We start from the raw sequence: 15,432 nt of genomic DNA, 5'->3' as shown, positions 1-15,432 counted from the left end.
GGAAGAAGGAGAAAGAGGAGGAAGAGAGAAGATAGCAGCAGCAGCAGCAGCCCTCCTCCTCAGCCCCAGCCCCTCTCTCCTTATTATGGCAGGGCTGCATTGAAAGGAGGAGGAGGAGGAGGAGGAGAAGAGGCAAAATCTCAGCAGGGGCAGCCACCTTCCTCAGCATCCCCACTATTCTGCTTCTTCTTCTTCTTATGGCGAGGCTGCCTTGAAAACCCGAAGGAGAGAAGAGGAGGAGGAGGAGGAGGCGAGAGCCAAGCAGGAGCAGCCACCCTCCTCCCTGACGATGATGGCGGGGCTGCCTTGAGAAAGAGGAGCTGCAAACCAGGGAGGAGGAGAAGGAAGGAAGGAGAGAAAGAAAGAAAGAGAAAGAGAGAAGGACATTTGCTTGCCCTCCTTTCCCTCTTGGACCTTGTGGGGCTGCTCTTCCTCTGAGCCAAAGGAGGAGGAGGAGGAGGAGACCCTACTCTCCGGGTCTCTCTCTCTCTCTCTCTCTCTCTCTCTCCATCCCTGGCTGGAGCCTCCTCTTGCTGCTGCTGCTGCTGCTTCTTCTTCTTCCTCCTCCTTTTGGCGAACAAAGAGCCCGCGAGAGAGAGAGAGAGAGCTCCGGAGGAGGCGGACTAGGCAGCCCAAGGCCCTTGGCCCGGAGAGAGGGAGAGGGAGAGAGGCAGGGCGAGCATGGCGGACCGGAGCCTGGAGAGCCTCTCGCTGCCGCTGGAGGTGAGGGCCCGCCTGGCCGAGCTGGAGCTGGAGCTCTCCGAAGGTAAGGCTCCGCACCAGGGCTGGAAGCAGGGCCTCCCTCGGCGCCTCTGCAGGGGCCCTCCCTTGGCCTGGGCAGGGGCACTTGTTTCCTGGGGCTGCCAGAACCACACACCAGCCTCTCGCTTTGCCCAGGGATGGGGCCTGGGAGGGTCCAGTGGGTGGTTCTCTCTGTGTGTGTGTGTGTGAGAGAGAGAGCACTCTCTCAGCCTCCCTTCCCTTTGCCGAGGGACGGGGCCTGGGGCCCTTGTTTCGTGGGGTGTCAGATTTTCCCAGAGAGTGTGTGTGAGGGAGAGGGGAGGGAGACAAAACCGGTGTGTGCAGAACATCTCACCATCCCTTCCCCTTGCCTGGGGATGTGGGATGTGGCAGTTCTTTCCTAGGGGGTTCATTGATAGGGATGTGGCGTTGTTTCAGGGGGGTGCCAGATTTTGTCTGTGTGTGAGACAGAGAAAGAGACATAATGGTAACCTCTCACCACCCCCTCCCTGCCACCCCCTTCCTTGGCATGTGGCTCTTATTTCCTAGGGGGTGTCAGAACCACACACCATCCGATCTCATTGCATAGGGATGTGGCATGTGGCAGTTGTTTCATGGGGGTGTCAGATTTTCTCAGTGTGTGTATGTGGGAATAATCTCTCCCTCTCTCTTCCCTTTGCATGAGGAGGTGGTTTGTAGCCATTATTTCCTGAGGAGAGTCAGAGCCACACTCCATCCTGTCTCCTTTAGAGGGATGTGGCAGTTGTTTCATGGGGATGCCAGGTTTTCCGTGTGTGTGTGTGTGTGTGTGTGAGAGAGAGAGAGAGCGAGAGAGAGTAACCTCTTGCCATCCTTTCCCTTTTCATGAAGATGTGGCATGTGGCAGTTGTTTCCTAGTGGTATCAGATTCTCCTGGTGTGTGTGTGTGTGAGAGAGAGAGAGCCAAAGCTGTGTGTGTGTAACCTCTCACCACCCGCTCCCTGCCATCTCTTCCCTTTGCATGGGGATGTGGCATGTGGTAGTTCCCCACCACCACTGTGTGTGTGTGTGTGTGTGTGTGTGTGTGTGTGTGTGTCAGATTCTTCCAGGGTGTGTGTGTGTGTGTGTGTGTGTGTGTGTGTAAGTAACCTCTCACCATTCCTTCCCTTTCCATGAAGATGTGGCATGTGGCAATTGTTTCCTAAGGGTGTTAGATTCTCCGTGTGTGTGTGTGTGTGTGTGTGTGAGAGAGAGAGAGAGAGAGAGAGAGAGAAAACCAAAACTGGTGTGTGTGTGTAAAACCTCTCAACATCCCCACCCTACCATCCCTTCCCTTGGCATGGGGATGTGGCATGTGGCAATTGTTTCCTGGGGTGTCACATTCTCCCAGTGTGTGTATATGTGTGAGAGAAAGAGAGACACATGCACACAGCTAAAAAAAATGGTGTGTGTGTGTGAATTCCTGGTGGAGATGCCTCCCCCTTTTTACCTCCTTCCCTCTATCTCCCTCTTTCTCCTTGGAGACCTCTGCCCAGAAAATGGTGCATGTGTGAATGTGTGTGGGAGCAAAACGCTGCATATGATTCCTCCTGGTATTTTTTTTTTTTAGTTTCTGAGGGAAGTGCTTATTATGAATGTCATTTGGCAGAAAAGGAGGAGGAGGAGGAGGAGGAGAGTGCACATTGATTCTTGATGGCGCCTGTTGTCTTCTCCTCTCAGTACCTTTTGGCTGTGCAGAAATGTATAGGATGTGTTCAGCTGGTGATAAATCTCTGTCTCCTCCTTCTTTTCTTGCTTTGGAGAGGAGAGATAGAAGAAGAAGAAGAAGAAGGGGCCTTTTCGCCCATCCACCCTTTTGGCAGGCGATGGGTTGCTCCAGCCGTTGCATGTTTTATTACTGAGGATGGAAAAATCTTTAGGGCTGGGCTTACAAGGGCTCTCATCCTGCCAAGAAAATACTGTACGGTCTTCCTGAAAGAAATGGAGGAAAACAAAAACACATCGCCCTACTTTAACCGTATAATTTCACTGCTGTTTGAATGCATCCAGGGACAGAGTAACAATGCCCGCGCATGAGGTTTCCGACCTAATCCAGTTTCAGAGCGATAATCAATGCCCGATTTGCGGTTTTTTATCAGTTGATTTATTTTTGTAAAAAGGGTCATTGAGGTATTTTTTTCTTAAATGGCTGACATTTCCTTTTCTCTCTTGAAATGAAAACGATGCACTTACTCTCAGGCTTTGGTCCATTCTGATGCTCTAGGAAGTTCCTCCTTTACAGAAGGCATGGTGCCATTTTCCTAGGATTGTTCTCTGAACTCCCCTCCTCCATGATAGATAATGCAAAATGAAAAAGGCAAAACCACCCTCTCTAGGTATGGGGTTTTATACAGTATGTGTATTTCCGATGCTTTTCATTTGTTGCTGCCTCTGGACGTATGTGCCCAGATGCCACACACATTTCCAATATGATTTGACGTGTTTCCTTTTCCTATCCGTTTGGAATATAACTAGCTATTCAAGTGCCTAAGAAAGGAATGCTGATAATTCTTCGCTTGAATTTTTTTTTGGAAAAAAAGGCTGCGTTTTCTTATCCTTCTGGAAGGTTAACAGAGTAATGTTTGAAAGGCAAATGGCTGAGGAAGAAAATAACCTGATGTGTCCCAAATGAAGGGTTGGAATATTGACAGAATGCATTAACTTTCCTTCGCTTTCTTGCTTTTTTTGTGTTTGTAACGGTTTTATGAGGGCTTCTAGCCAGAAAGCAAAATGCACTCAGTGCCAGTTCCATCAGCAGGGAGGAGCTGGTGTTGACATTGTATTTCTCTCTTAACACTTCAGGGGGAGGAAGGAAGCAAAGGACTGAGCCACTGGGATTACTAGTCTTTCTGTGCATTCCTGTATACACTCTCTTTGTGTGAGTGTGTTTGTTTGTGAATGGGGAGAGGGTTTTGCCGAAGCTGCAGAATTTTCACCTGTAGCAAGGGTTACAGAAATATTGACACATTCAAGATTTCTGCACATTGATTTGGCCTTTTCTAAGATAACAGGGAGAGGTGAAGATGCTTTTTACAGTATGCTGAGTGTACCACTATATACACAAAAGTGTTTCAGTGTCTGCGTACACACACACGCGCACACATCTGCACAGTTTGTAAAAAAATATGTTACCATGCTAACAGTATTTCAGCACACCTATAACCCATCTGGGATCTAGTAAGACAGTTTCCCAAACTAATACAATTTCTGTGTGAAATTCTGTAGCAAAGAACAGATGACCAACATGTGTACTGCATCCTACTATCTATATTTATGTCGAGGGAGTGGATGAGATTAATAAATCAGACCAGCCAATGGATTGCATTCTTCCCTGAAAGGGTAGTGAATCTCTATGCATTATTATTTAGAAGTGAGTTCAATATTAAAATGGACTTGGTGTTAAATAGATAAACATACTTAAGGGTTACTTAGAAATAAAGAAAGGTATTTATTTCATGTAAGTGATGAGGAATGGATAATTTCTCACTGATTATTTCTAACTGTTTTTGAGTGATTTTATCTAAAATCTCCTTTTATGCAAAGTAGTAATCAGCCCTTAGTAAGTGGGATTATTTTTCAAGAAAATGCTCTTATTGAGATCCATTGGGAAGTTGCCGCTCAGTTACAGTTGTAGAATTATGGTATAATCCTTACCAGGCTGTAAGGCCTGATAAAAAAAAGGATAATTTTTAAAATAAAAGTTTACGCAGAAGTAAGCTCTTTGAAGTCTAGTGACTGAGATAAATCTGTACATTTGCCTGGTAGTAAAGTCCATGGATTTACTTCACTTACAGAGCTGTGGTATAAGGTCTTGTGTCCACTTACTGGGTGTGGGTCCACAGGACACAGGATAGCAAAAGATGTAGCTGTTGATATCTTGATTATTATTTTTTGAAAAGGACCTGAGCACATGTTCAGATGTTCCAGGGACCTTTAAAGTCAGTGGTATTAAATACTTCTGAAATGTGAAGTTAACTACATTTTTAGATTGAGATATAGTAGAGATGTTAGAGTGGGCACCATTTGCTGTGTGTCATGTTTGGCAGCCACATAGTTTACATTTCTATGGTTTTTATGTGTGCCTTCTGCTCATTCAAGGGGAAAAACACATTTTATGTGCAAAGGTTCTGATGCTGGGGCTGGGATGTTAAAGTATCATTTGCCAAGCTGGGAGTTGTACTTAAAGGATTTGTAATTCACTGACCTCTAGAGAGCCACATGTGCCCTCCCATTGGCTCTTAATAAGGTTCTTTCTTTAGCAAGATCAATAATATCCAAAATGGTTTAGATGATGTACAAGTGGAAAGAGATGTGATTGCTAGATGGGGTGGTAGACTTTCCAGCTAAAGTAGCTGCCCTCCCTATTAAAAGTTATTTCTGAGCATGATTGTCTCTTTTAACAGCACTGTCCATCCATGACAATATGTCATCTTAACTATATAGATTCTAGTTCATCTGTTTTTAGAATAAAAATGGCATCTGTTCTTCTCACTTGACAAAATAGTCTCCATATGTTTAGGCACAGAGGCAACAATTCAAAATAGACATACTTGTAAGTAGACCTCTTCAAATTCAGTGGGGTAAGCATGCATGGGATGGTAATGCAAGGCTCCTGTTTGTGTTGTGAGATATGGAGCATGACCCTATGTGTTTTACTCATAAATATATTCCACTGAGTTCATAGGACTTAACTCCCAAACTGTTGTGCTTGCAGGGTCAAGCATCTAACTATGCAATGTTTGTGTGGTGTTTACAGTCATAGGCTACTGCAAATAATAAGAAAGGTATAAATATGTCTGAAACAAAGGCATAAAACATGAATAAATGAGCTTCCCAATCCTCACTGAACATGAAAAGCGTAACTATGATCTCTGATTAATGGGGGAAATGCACTAATTACTTTTGACTTGGGGTGTTTTTAAAAAAACTTTGGATTTGGCACTTTTCCCGTTGGTAGGGATAGTCAATGTGACCCTTAAGATTTAAACTTCAAAGCCAATTATCCCTGTACTGCTAGCTATGCTGGCTAGGGGCTGATGGGAATTGAAGCCCAATATGTAGAGGGCAACACATCATCCTAGACCAGGAAAATCACTTTTGTAATCTGTTGATATTTTCTTCATGACGTATACTTGAATTTTTAAAAAGTTGCTGTCACAAATAAGATTGGTTCAAAAATATATACTCATGCTTATCTAAAGGTAATTGTGCCACTATATGATGTATTAACCATATACTGTAGTTGATTGAGACACATAATAGGGTGGATTGCTTCTTCTGGAAACAGTCACATCATGTGTAAAACAAGAAATAAAAGGGTTAAACTCCCAGTAGAACTGTCTTCAATGATACATAAATCTATCTTTATACAGCATTATGTTTATGTAAACCTTCCAAACAAGTAGTAGGTACCTGCTGGTAGTTTTCTGCGAAGATTTTGTTAAATGTGGAAAAATAATATTCCATAAATACTTAGTGTTGGATGCTTTGTTTTTGTTTTTTGTTTCAGTTATAGCAAACCATTGAAAAGAGGAGGAGGCTATTTATAATAATAAACTGCTTTAATATCCACATTTACAGCTGTGTACTGCCAGGAAGAGGCAAAGTGCAGTTCCATATGTTGTTGGACTCCAACTCCCAGCAGCCATAGCAAATGCTGAGGAAAGCAGGGAGTTTCAGTTCGACCACATCTGGAGGGCTGGGCAATCTCCACTCTTTTTCTATAGGTACTGTAGATTGCTACAGATCTGTTGCCAGCTTCCTGATCTCAGTTCTTCATCCCTGAATTTTTGAGATGAATTGGCCATTTAATTGAATAGGCGACAGAACTGGATCATATTCTTATTTAATGGTTGATTTGAGAAAGTGAGAGCCAGTGTAGTGTAGTGGTTTGAGCCTTGGACTAAGATTCTGGGGATCAGTGCCGATTCCCTGCTTGGCCATGGAAACTCACTGGTTGAACTTAGGAGAGTCACATACTCTCCTCCCCAAAAGATCCCACAACGGATCCATTTTAGGGTTGTCATAAATCAGAAATGACATGAAGGCACACAACAAGATGCCACTATGTAGGTCAATTAAATATTTTTATTTTTTAAAAAAACATTATAGAGTACTTCTAATGTGACTGTGCTGTTCTCATCCTATATCTCAGACCCATAGAATATTTGGGCAACTGGATTTCATCCTAGTGATTTTGGAGCAAGCGCATAGTTTACCACAATATATGCCAACATTTTAATGTAGTAAGGACTCTATTAGTGTGAGTGTATGCAAGAGTGAGATTTGCATACAATAATATGTAGTATTACTTTGGTTTTCTATTCAGTAGTATACAGCCCGGTCCACAGTTCATGAAGTGTGTTAAATTAAATGCATTAAAGTATATAGAGTATATAGTATATCAAGAATTTGGGGAGGGATGTGGAGTGCGGCATCTCTGGTTGTGTGGGTTTATATTTGCATACTATGTTGTTCAACCAGCCTCTTCCAAGATTCAGACAGCTACTTTGTAGTTTGGGTGCAGCAACTAGAGATAGTACTGCCTTCTTCGATTGCACTATAGGGACATAAAATGTTACTGATACTGCAAGGCACTCCTCACTGCCTCTAACCAGGTATTCTGTTGACTCTTTTGCTTGGAAATAGCTGTGGTATCTCTAGTGATCAGTGTAGGTGTGTAGTGCCTTGGAGAATCTAACCAGTAGATTATTTTTATGCTTAAGCGATACCTGTGAGAACCATCCACTTATCCCATCGCTCTCAATAAATGTGAGTGCTGCCACCTGCTCAGAATTAATAATGCATACAAATGCATAATGCAAAAATTAATTTATTCAATTAATGAAGTACAACATACAGCTAAGAATTACTTTTTTAACACATCTAAATCCCAACTGACCCTAACTAACTTATTCTAACTCATATTCTTTCTCATATTCCTAACTGACCAATGGTCACACGAATCCCATTCAAACACTCAGCCAATTGCCAGTCACACCCAGCATTTTATGCTCCTTTCTCTCTCCAGACAAATCATTTTACCTTATTACATTCATTATCCATTACAAACATAGCCATACCTTAATTTATCTAATAAACACAACAACATTTTAAAACAAAATTCAGTAACATCACAGGCTGCAGCCACACAGCAGAAATAATGCAGTTTGACACCACTTTAACTGCCAGGGCTTAAATGCCATGGAATTATGGGATGTGTAGTTTTGTGAGGTATCTAGCCTTTTCTGTCACAGAGTTCTATGACACAACAAACTACTAAACTCAGTATTCCATAGCACTGAGCCATGACAATTAAAATGGTGTCAAATTGCATTATTTCTGCAGTGCAGATGCAGACACAGTGTCAGTGTCCTGAACTGCTTAATTGAATTTGAGAAAGAGATAACACCCTAACAATGTTCACTTAATTATTATTGTTGTGTTGTTGTTGTTGTTATATTTACACTTCATTTCCCTCTCAAAATTGGGACTCAAAGTGGCTCATACTTTAAAAGAACAATTAAATTAAAAGCATACAAAAAGTGAGCATTAAAACAGAATTAAATTATTTCTGTATTAAAACACATGACACATTAAAAGAATAAAATCCAATTAAAAATAAAAATGTTTAAAAACAGTACAGTTAAAACAGTACAGCACCCCTTATATTGTTTTTTAAAAAATGCTCAATGTATTATTTATTCAGTCATTTCTGTTATATCTTTTCCTGATGTACTCGGGTTGATCAGGCCTAGCTTCAAATTCCATTTAAACCTTCAAACTCCTTGGCCCATGTTATTTATCCAAGCATATGCCATATCTGTAAAACAGGATCAATACGAACTTTATGTTGTAAGCTTGTTGGAGACGGGTGATTAAAAATAATGATTGTGAAATGTTTTGAAAAATGTTAACAGTAGAAGATAGGAATGATATGTTAATGAGATCGGGAATGCTTTCTTCTCAGCACCCAAGGAATAATCTGAAGGGAAATGAAGATGTTGCCTTGCCTGGAGAGCAAGCTATACATGTCATCCAGAAATATAATCCAAGGGTAGGACGAGGTCTAATGGTTTGACATTACAGGAGAATGGATTTTGATTGAACACTAGAAGGAACTTCTAGACAGTAAAAAGGGTTGGCCACGGAACCAATTACCTGGAGAGGTGCAGTTTTTCCAAAAGAAGCTGGACAGCTATCTGCCTGGGATGCTAGGGATCCTGCAGGAGAAGGTTGGACTTGGTGCCCATGAAGCTCTTCTGTGGTTCTGTTATCTGCATATATCTGTATTTAAACAAGGTCAATAGGCTTTCAAGTCCTGATGGTTTTCAAGTCCTGATGTTTTTTTTTTTAAGAGAGAGACAGAGAGAGTTTTAAGCCAGTTGATAATAGTTATCCTTATCAAGGGATCAAATTTGAGTGATGTGTTCTCCGAGTTTGTTTTGTTGTTGTTGTTGTTTGCCTTCAAGTCATTTCCATCTTCCTTAATATAAAGCTGGAAACTGAGCTATATCCAAGCAGGGGCCTCCAAAAGTTTATCGGGCAACGTCTCTGTGTCCCCACTGTGTAAGCCAGCCTAATCTCTTTTAGGAAGGTGAAAATAAAGTGTGCACTCTAAATGCCACTTCTCAAGGTAAGTACCGAGGCTTAATTTTATGACACTACTATAAACTTCATTGGAGGTGTTTCCAGTCTGTTCTGAGAACAGTGAAGGTGTGTAGAAATGTTCCTAAAAGTAAAGTGGCAGCAGTGGTGTGTTTCAGGGCAAAAATTACATCGAAATCACATGACATGGAAACTGGACCCATTGATTTTAGTAGATTGTAGTTCTTTGTATTTTCTTAATTTCTGTTTCCATAAGTAGAGACCAACCCTGTGAGGCAGTCTGATGCAACTGGACAGCCAGATACAGGTATGCCTCCTTAAGAAACATCCATTTGTTTATGGGTGCTTGTGGAGCTGCATAAAATGATGGCTCAGTTGCTTAAGGAAAACGTACAGTTTTGGGCTTGATTAAATAGCACAAATGGCCACCCTATATTTATATTCATAAATTTTACTCTCTCAGTGTCAGAATTGCAAGTTTCTTTTCAAGATCTACAATGATGAGACCTGGGAATCCAAAATTAGAGAATTGCGATTGATTCTTATGCATATTTACAGAACCACCTTAGTATAAAGCAGAATTTAGGAACCTATGTTCCTCCAGTAATATCATTGGGCTCAAATTCCCACCAGAAGTGTGACTACACAAATGTATGAGCTTGCCACCACTTTGCACTGCTATGGTCCATCCTGCAGACTCCTGGGATTTGTTGTTTTCAGTATGTAGCCAACTCTGTTAGAGAGCTCTAGTCCTGTACTTCAGTGGACTATGGCTCTCAAGGAGAGAATTCTGAGTATCGTATCAAACTACACATCTAGGATGCAGTAGGAGGGAGTGATGGCATTTACAGTGGTATCATCCACGTATTATTGGGTAGTGGAGATACACTAATCAGCCAAGGGAAGATGGTTTGGCCACCGGTTCCCAGCCCCTAGTATGAAACATATGGCTATGTTTCCCACCTTTCTTTTAAAAATGTGCTTTTGCATCTGTAGTGCAGTCACCTTGATGCCTTTGGTGCTGCTTTAATTTTTCATTAGGTTCATTCTCATTAGGTTCCATTGACTATAAACTGTGACACTTAAATTAGAACAGATTCTTGTGTCATTATGAAATACATTTGGGCTTGTACACTAAATATTCTTCAGTTGTTTGTGAGTCTGATTTTCAAGCATTCAGGTAACATGTTTTTGGACCAGGGATAAGGCATCCCTGATGCCTGTTGGTTCCCAAATGTAGCTGTGAATTCCCAACTGGCAGGGGCTTGAGCTTTATGTCTCTTGTACCTTAAAACACTACAGTTTAGTGATAGCTTGGAAGTATTAATAAGAATGTGTGATACTGTGGCTGGAAGCCTGTTCAGGCCTTGTACAGGTATAAAAAATTGCATAAATGGTTACTTTCTTATTGCTTAAATGCTGTTCACTGGGCCCTATATTGGGAGAAAGGCAGGATATAAATTAATTAGATAAATAAAAGCTAAAAACAGTGCAGCCAATCTTTCCATAAATGCCCATATAGTCTGCTCTCTTACATTTCATTTTGTAGGTGAGGATCTATCTCATCAACCATTGCAGAATAGTTGAGCTCAAGACATCAGCAAACATTGCTTAGTCAGTTGCACAACTGTGTCATCCAGCATAACTACACTGGCAAATATTTATGCAGTGCTTATAATGTTCAGGATCTTGGCCTATGAGGAATTTTATAATGGTTTTTACATAGGGTATTAAAACACTGAGAACATTTTTTTAAAAAAATGTGTAAAAAGTGCTATTGAAAGAGGAAAGATGGAAGAATTTGGTGAACTTCCAGTAGATTGATCAGTGGATGGCCACTTCAGTGTGTCCTGTTAAGTTCAAATGGACTTGCTCCTAAGCAAGCAAGATTATAGTTGAAAACTTTGCATATTATGATACCACTTTAAATTAAACCAATGAAAGTTACTTTGTAATCCACTTTCATTAGTTTAGGATCAAAATGGCAACTTAGAAACATATTTTCACATCAGATTTATGATGCCTGCTATTGTATGGCGTTCTCATTTGCATTCTGATTAAAAGTCAGGAATGTAAGCTGTGGCAAATAAATGCTGATGTAAATGCTTAAGGAACTATAGCTGCTGTGAGTTTTGTTCCTTGCTGTATTTTATGTTGCTTTTGATTTTATGGTTCTAAAATCTATTTTCCATCTAAATTGTTTTGTTTATTGTCAGCTGCTCAGCATACTTTGCTATGATGTGGGGTACAAATATAAAATAAATAAGGGGGTGAAACCAGAAATGATCCCCAATTATGTTATATATTTCATTTAAATTCCTCTTTCAGTTTGTTTATTTATGTATAGTTATTTTTATATTGCCCTTTAGTTATATTCCCAGAGAGGTTTAAAATATGACATTCAGCATTTGGTGTGTATTCACCCTTCTGAACCCCACCAAAAGGCAGGAACTGTGAGAACAATAGATCAATGACATGCTTGGAGTGCTATGGCTGTGTGAAATTCTTTCTACTTCCAATCCTTAAGGGATGTTGGTCAGGCTATATAACCAGCCTACCCAATCTGGTGTTTTCTAGTCAATGGTTCCCAGCCTTTGGTCCTCCAGATGTTTTGGACTTCAGTTCCTATCATTTCTGACTGTTGGCCAAGTTGGCTGAGGCTTCTGGGATCTGAAGTCCCAAACAAATGGAGGACCAAAAGTTGGGACCCGTTGGATTGTTTGAGACTATAATTCCTACCACCATGACTATTAGCCATGCTGTATTGGGCCAATATCACACTACACTGTTATAGCACTATTTCCCCAATTTAACAGCTGGGCTGCCTCCTGTGGAATCCTGGGATTTGCAGTTCAGGGAGGGGCATTTAGAATTCTCAGCCAGATAGTTTCTAGGCCTCATTATACTACAAATCCTAGAATTCTACAGGAGGCAGCCATAACAGTTAATATGGAATAGTAGCACTATAAAAATGCAGTGTTATATTGACCTTGGGCTGATGGGAACGCTGATACAAAATGACTGGATGGCTGCTGATTGGACAAAGCTAAGGTAGAAGTTTGGCAGCAAAATCCATACTTACTAAGGAGGGAGGCCCGTCTGTCATGCAAATGTTGTGATTTTATATTGTCAGTGAAGTATTTTATTTGAGAATCCAAAATTCCTTCCCTATGGTTCTTCTGCAAATCCAAACATGTGTTATGCACTCTATGGATGTCATAAGATTTCTTATCCAAGAAATTACCCTATATATATATTTCTTCCTTTTTGTAAAATAAATTAGCTCCTTACCATCATTTTGAAACCATGAGAAGTTATAAATTAGTATATGTATAGTTTGTTGTCTTTTTAAAATAGTACCCAGATTGTCCTTGAAAATCTTGGAGAAAAGTAAGGAATTAGTTGGGTTATCATTTTTATGCAGATTAACCATATCTGCAGTGTCCAAACCCATATGTCAGTGAGAATGCACTTGAAGCAGTATCTAATTGATGAAATTTCAAATTTCCAGTCTTCATACTTTAAACATGCTTACAAAGATGTGTATAGTACAGAAAAGTGTTATGAAAAATAGCTCACAAATATTGCTGCATTTTGATAAAAGTGCACACATAACATGACTTTTCAGATGGAATACATTTCTCCCCCAATTTAATTTAACAGAACAGAATGGAATGAGAAAAATCAAGCATGACAGATTTGAGAAACAGTGGCTGAGTTCACTCTCCTAGTTTTTCAGTAATACTACTACAGTGTAAACATATACTTCCATGTGGTGTTTTATATTGTGCCCAATATACAATTTTGGTGAAGTTGCCTAGTTCCAACAAAACCATCTTCCCTCCTGCCCAATTTTCTCACATAATATGCATCTCTTAGATATACCATTTCCTCTTACATATGTATATATAAAGCACAATGCATATGAAGCTTGGTATCAAGTCTTAGGGCTCATCTACACGCACCAGAATACTCCAGTCTGTGCCTCCAGAGTATTCTGCTTCCTCATTCCCCTGAATTCATCTCTTACCTGCTGAAGGTACCAGATGGCTGAAGTCCCTATTCATCTGGCCAGCACCATCACTGTGGACACAAGTTGCTCTGAGGTCATAACAAGGCATCCAGACTCATTTTTATTTCATAGTGACTTGTGTACTCGACTCGTGTACTCAGAGGGATCTGCAGCCTCCCATTGATTCTCCATTTTGCTCAGGGTTTTCTGGAAAACCCAGAGCAAAAGGTAAGTTATTTTAATGCACGACATAGGGTGGAAACCCCAAATCGGGTCCAGGTATCCTGATTTGGAATATTGGGACTGGGTGGTGCAGCCTCCACTAAGGAAGGGAATCAGGATAAAGATCTAATGTAGACAAGCCCCAAGGGAAACAAATGGAAATGAACAGCTGTTTATTGGAGGTTTGTTCCTGCTGAGTTCCATGGGAGTTCCATGATTTAAATGTGATGCTGTTGTCATTGCATATACCACTATCATTTTAAATAGATCACCTCACATATGTATACATTCCAGGGATCTGTACCATTGATAAGCACTGATTGTTAATTCTGTATATGTAACTGTTATGGTTTTGCTTTATATTGGGTGATAGTTGCATGGAGTCCCACATTAGCAAGTACTTATTGTGTGTTTTTCATCATATTTAAACAGGAACTAAGCAACTAGTAAAGATATTTACAGTCGCCTCTCCAAGTCCTTGGACTTGAGATTCACGGACTTGAAAATCCATGGAGGGGTGACCACCATTAACCTCAATGGGGCATGTGCCTCTGGTGCACGCTTTGCATGCACACATCCCATTCAAGCCTATGGGACTTGAATATGCACAAGTTTTGGGACTCACGTGTGTGTGTGTCCAGAACAGATCTGCAAGTTCGAAGGTGCAAGTGTATAGGGTAGCAATTTTAGGATTTGACTGTGCTGTTGTATCCTACTGCTTTAAAACTGTGCCTAATACTTTTTCCAGCTTCTGTTTAGAACATCTGCACATATACATGGCTGTGTATTTTTAAAATATCCAACATATACGTTTAGTTCTTTACTTGTCAGGTGCCTTTGAATTACATCCTTCAGTTTCTTTGTATATGTTAATGTGTTTTGGATTCATTGCATCATTTCTTCAGCTTGGATTTGCATATAGTTTTTTTTTTTGTGTGTGGCAATTTCTCTCTCCTTTCCCTTCACCCCTCTTCCTCGCCTCATTATGTGTCAGAAGAACAGTGCTTCTTTCTCCATAGGGGAGCAAGGTCTCCATGCACCAGAATACTTGCTGTCAGCAAAAAGAAGAGAGCTTTCCCAAAGATAATGTGGCTGGCAAGCTTCCTAACTCATGCAAAAAGAGGCCAAATCTACATGTAGGGATATGCTGACTAGTTGAAGTCAGAGACCTTGGTTAGCTCAGCTCTGATGATAGCAACTGAATCTTTACCAAAGAGTTGTTTTAAGAGTAGAAAGTATGAATAAACTATCATCAGACTTTCTGCAGCCCTGTGATCTTGGGATATAAATTATCTTTCTGGGGCTAGGAGAACATTATGATCTTCTGGATTTACCCTATCATCTTTGATATCTTTCTCTGTGAAATGGTTGCAGTAGAGTAGGGGTGCCCCTCCAGCAAATACTAATTCTCCTCTTTTTTTCTACTATAGTAGCAGTTAACCTCTAGATTGGGGATGGTACAAAAGAAGTTAAAGGTGCACATCCAGCCCTTTGGCTACATCAGGAGTGGGAATAATGTGACCCTGCAGTGTTGGTTAGGGCTGCTGGGATTTGAAGTCCAACATCATCTGGGCTGTACAATAGACTTTGCAGATCTCAGTCAACTAGACTGAGGGATAGCCAAACTTAAAGAACAACAACTTTCATTTTGATCTACTCATTCCATTTAAATGTGCTATTTAAATACAGTTGTCCCTTTGTATGTGTGGACTTAACACTCGCAGATTACAATATCTGTGGATGGCCCCACCCCATTCTCCCCACTGATGGTGCATAATGCAACCATGCTAGTATGGCAGCACATGTGACTACAGCATTAAAAACAGTGGGAC

At 40.9% G+C, this 15,432-nt stretch overlaps 1 protein-coding gene across 1 annotated transcript in view; it reads left to right on the top strand.

Annotated features, from left to right (window-relative positions):
* The first annotated feature begins 534 nt into the window (after positions 1-534).
* The window catches only part of DIP2C (disco interacting protein 2 homolog C), a 378,320-nt gene continuing 363,422 nt past the window's right edge, over positions 535-15,432 (top strand). The window contains 1 exon segment of the mRNA XM_042473238.1: positions 535-766. Coding sequence (XP_042329172.1) covers positions 682-766 — 85 coding nt within the window. The 5' untranslated portion in view covers positions 535-681.

This window comes from Sceloporus undulatus, chromosome 6, assembly GCF_019175285.1.
Source record: "Sceloporus undulatus isolate JIND9_A2432 ecotype Alabama chromosome 6, SceUnd_v1.1, whole genome shotgun sequence".
Taxonomy (NCBI): Eukaryota; Metazoa; Chordata; class Lepidosauria; order Squamata; family Phrynosomatidae; genus Sceloporus; species Sceloporus undulatus.
Note: the sequence above shows the minus strand (reverse complement) of the source record. Positions and strands in the feature narration are given on the sequence as shown.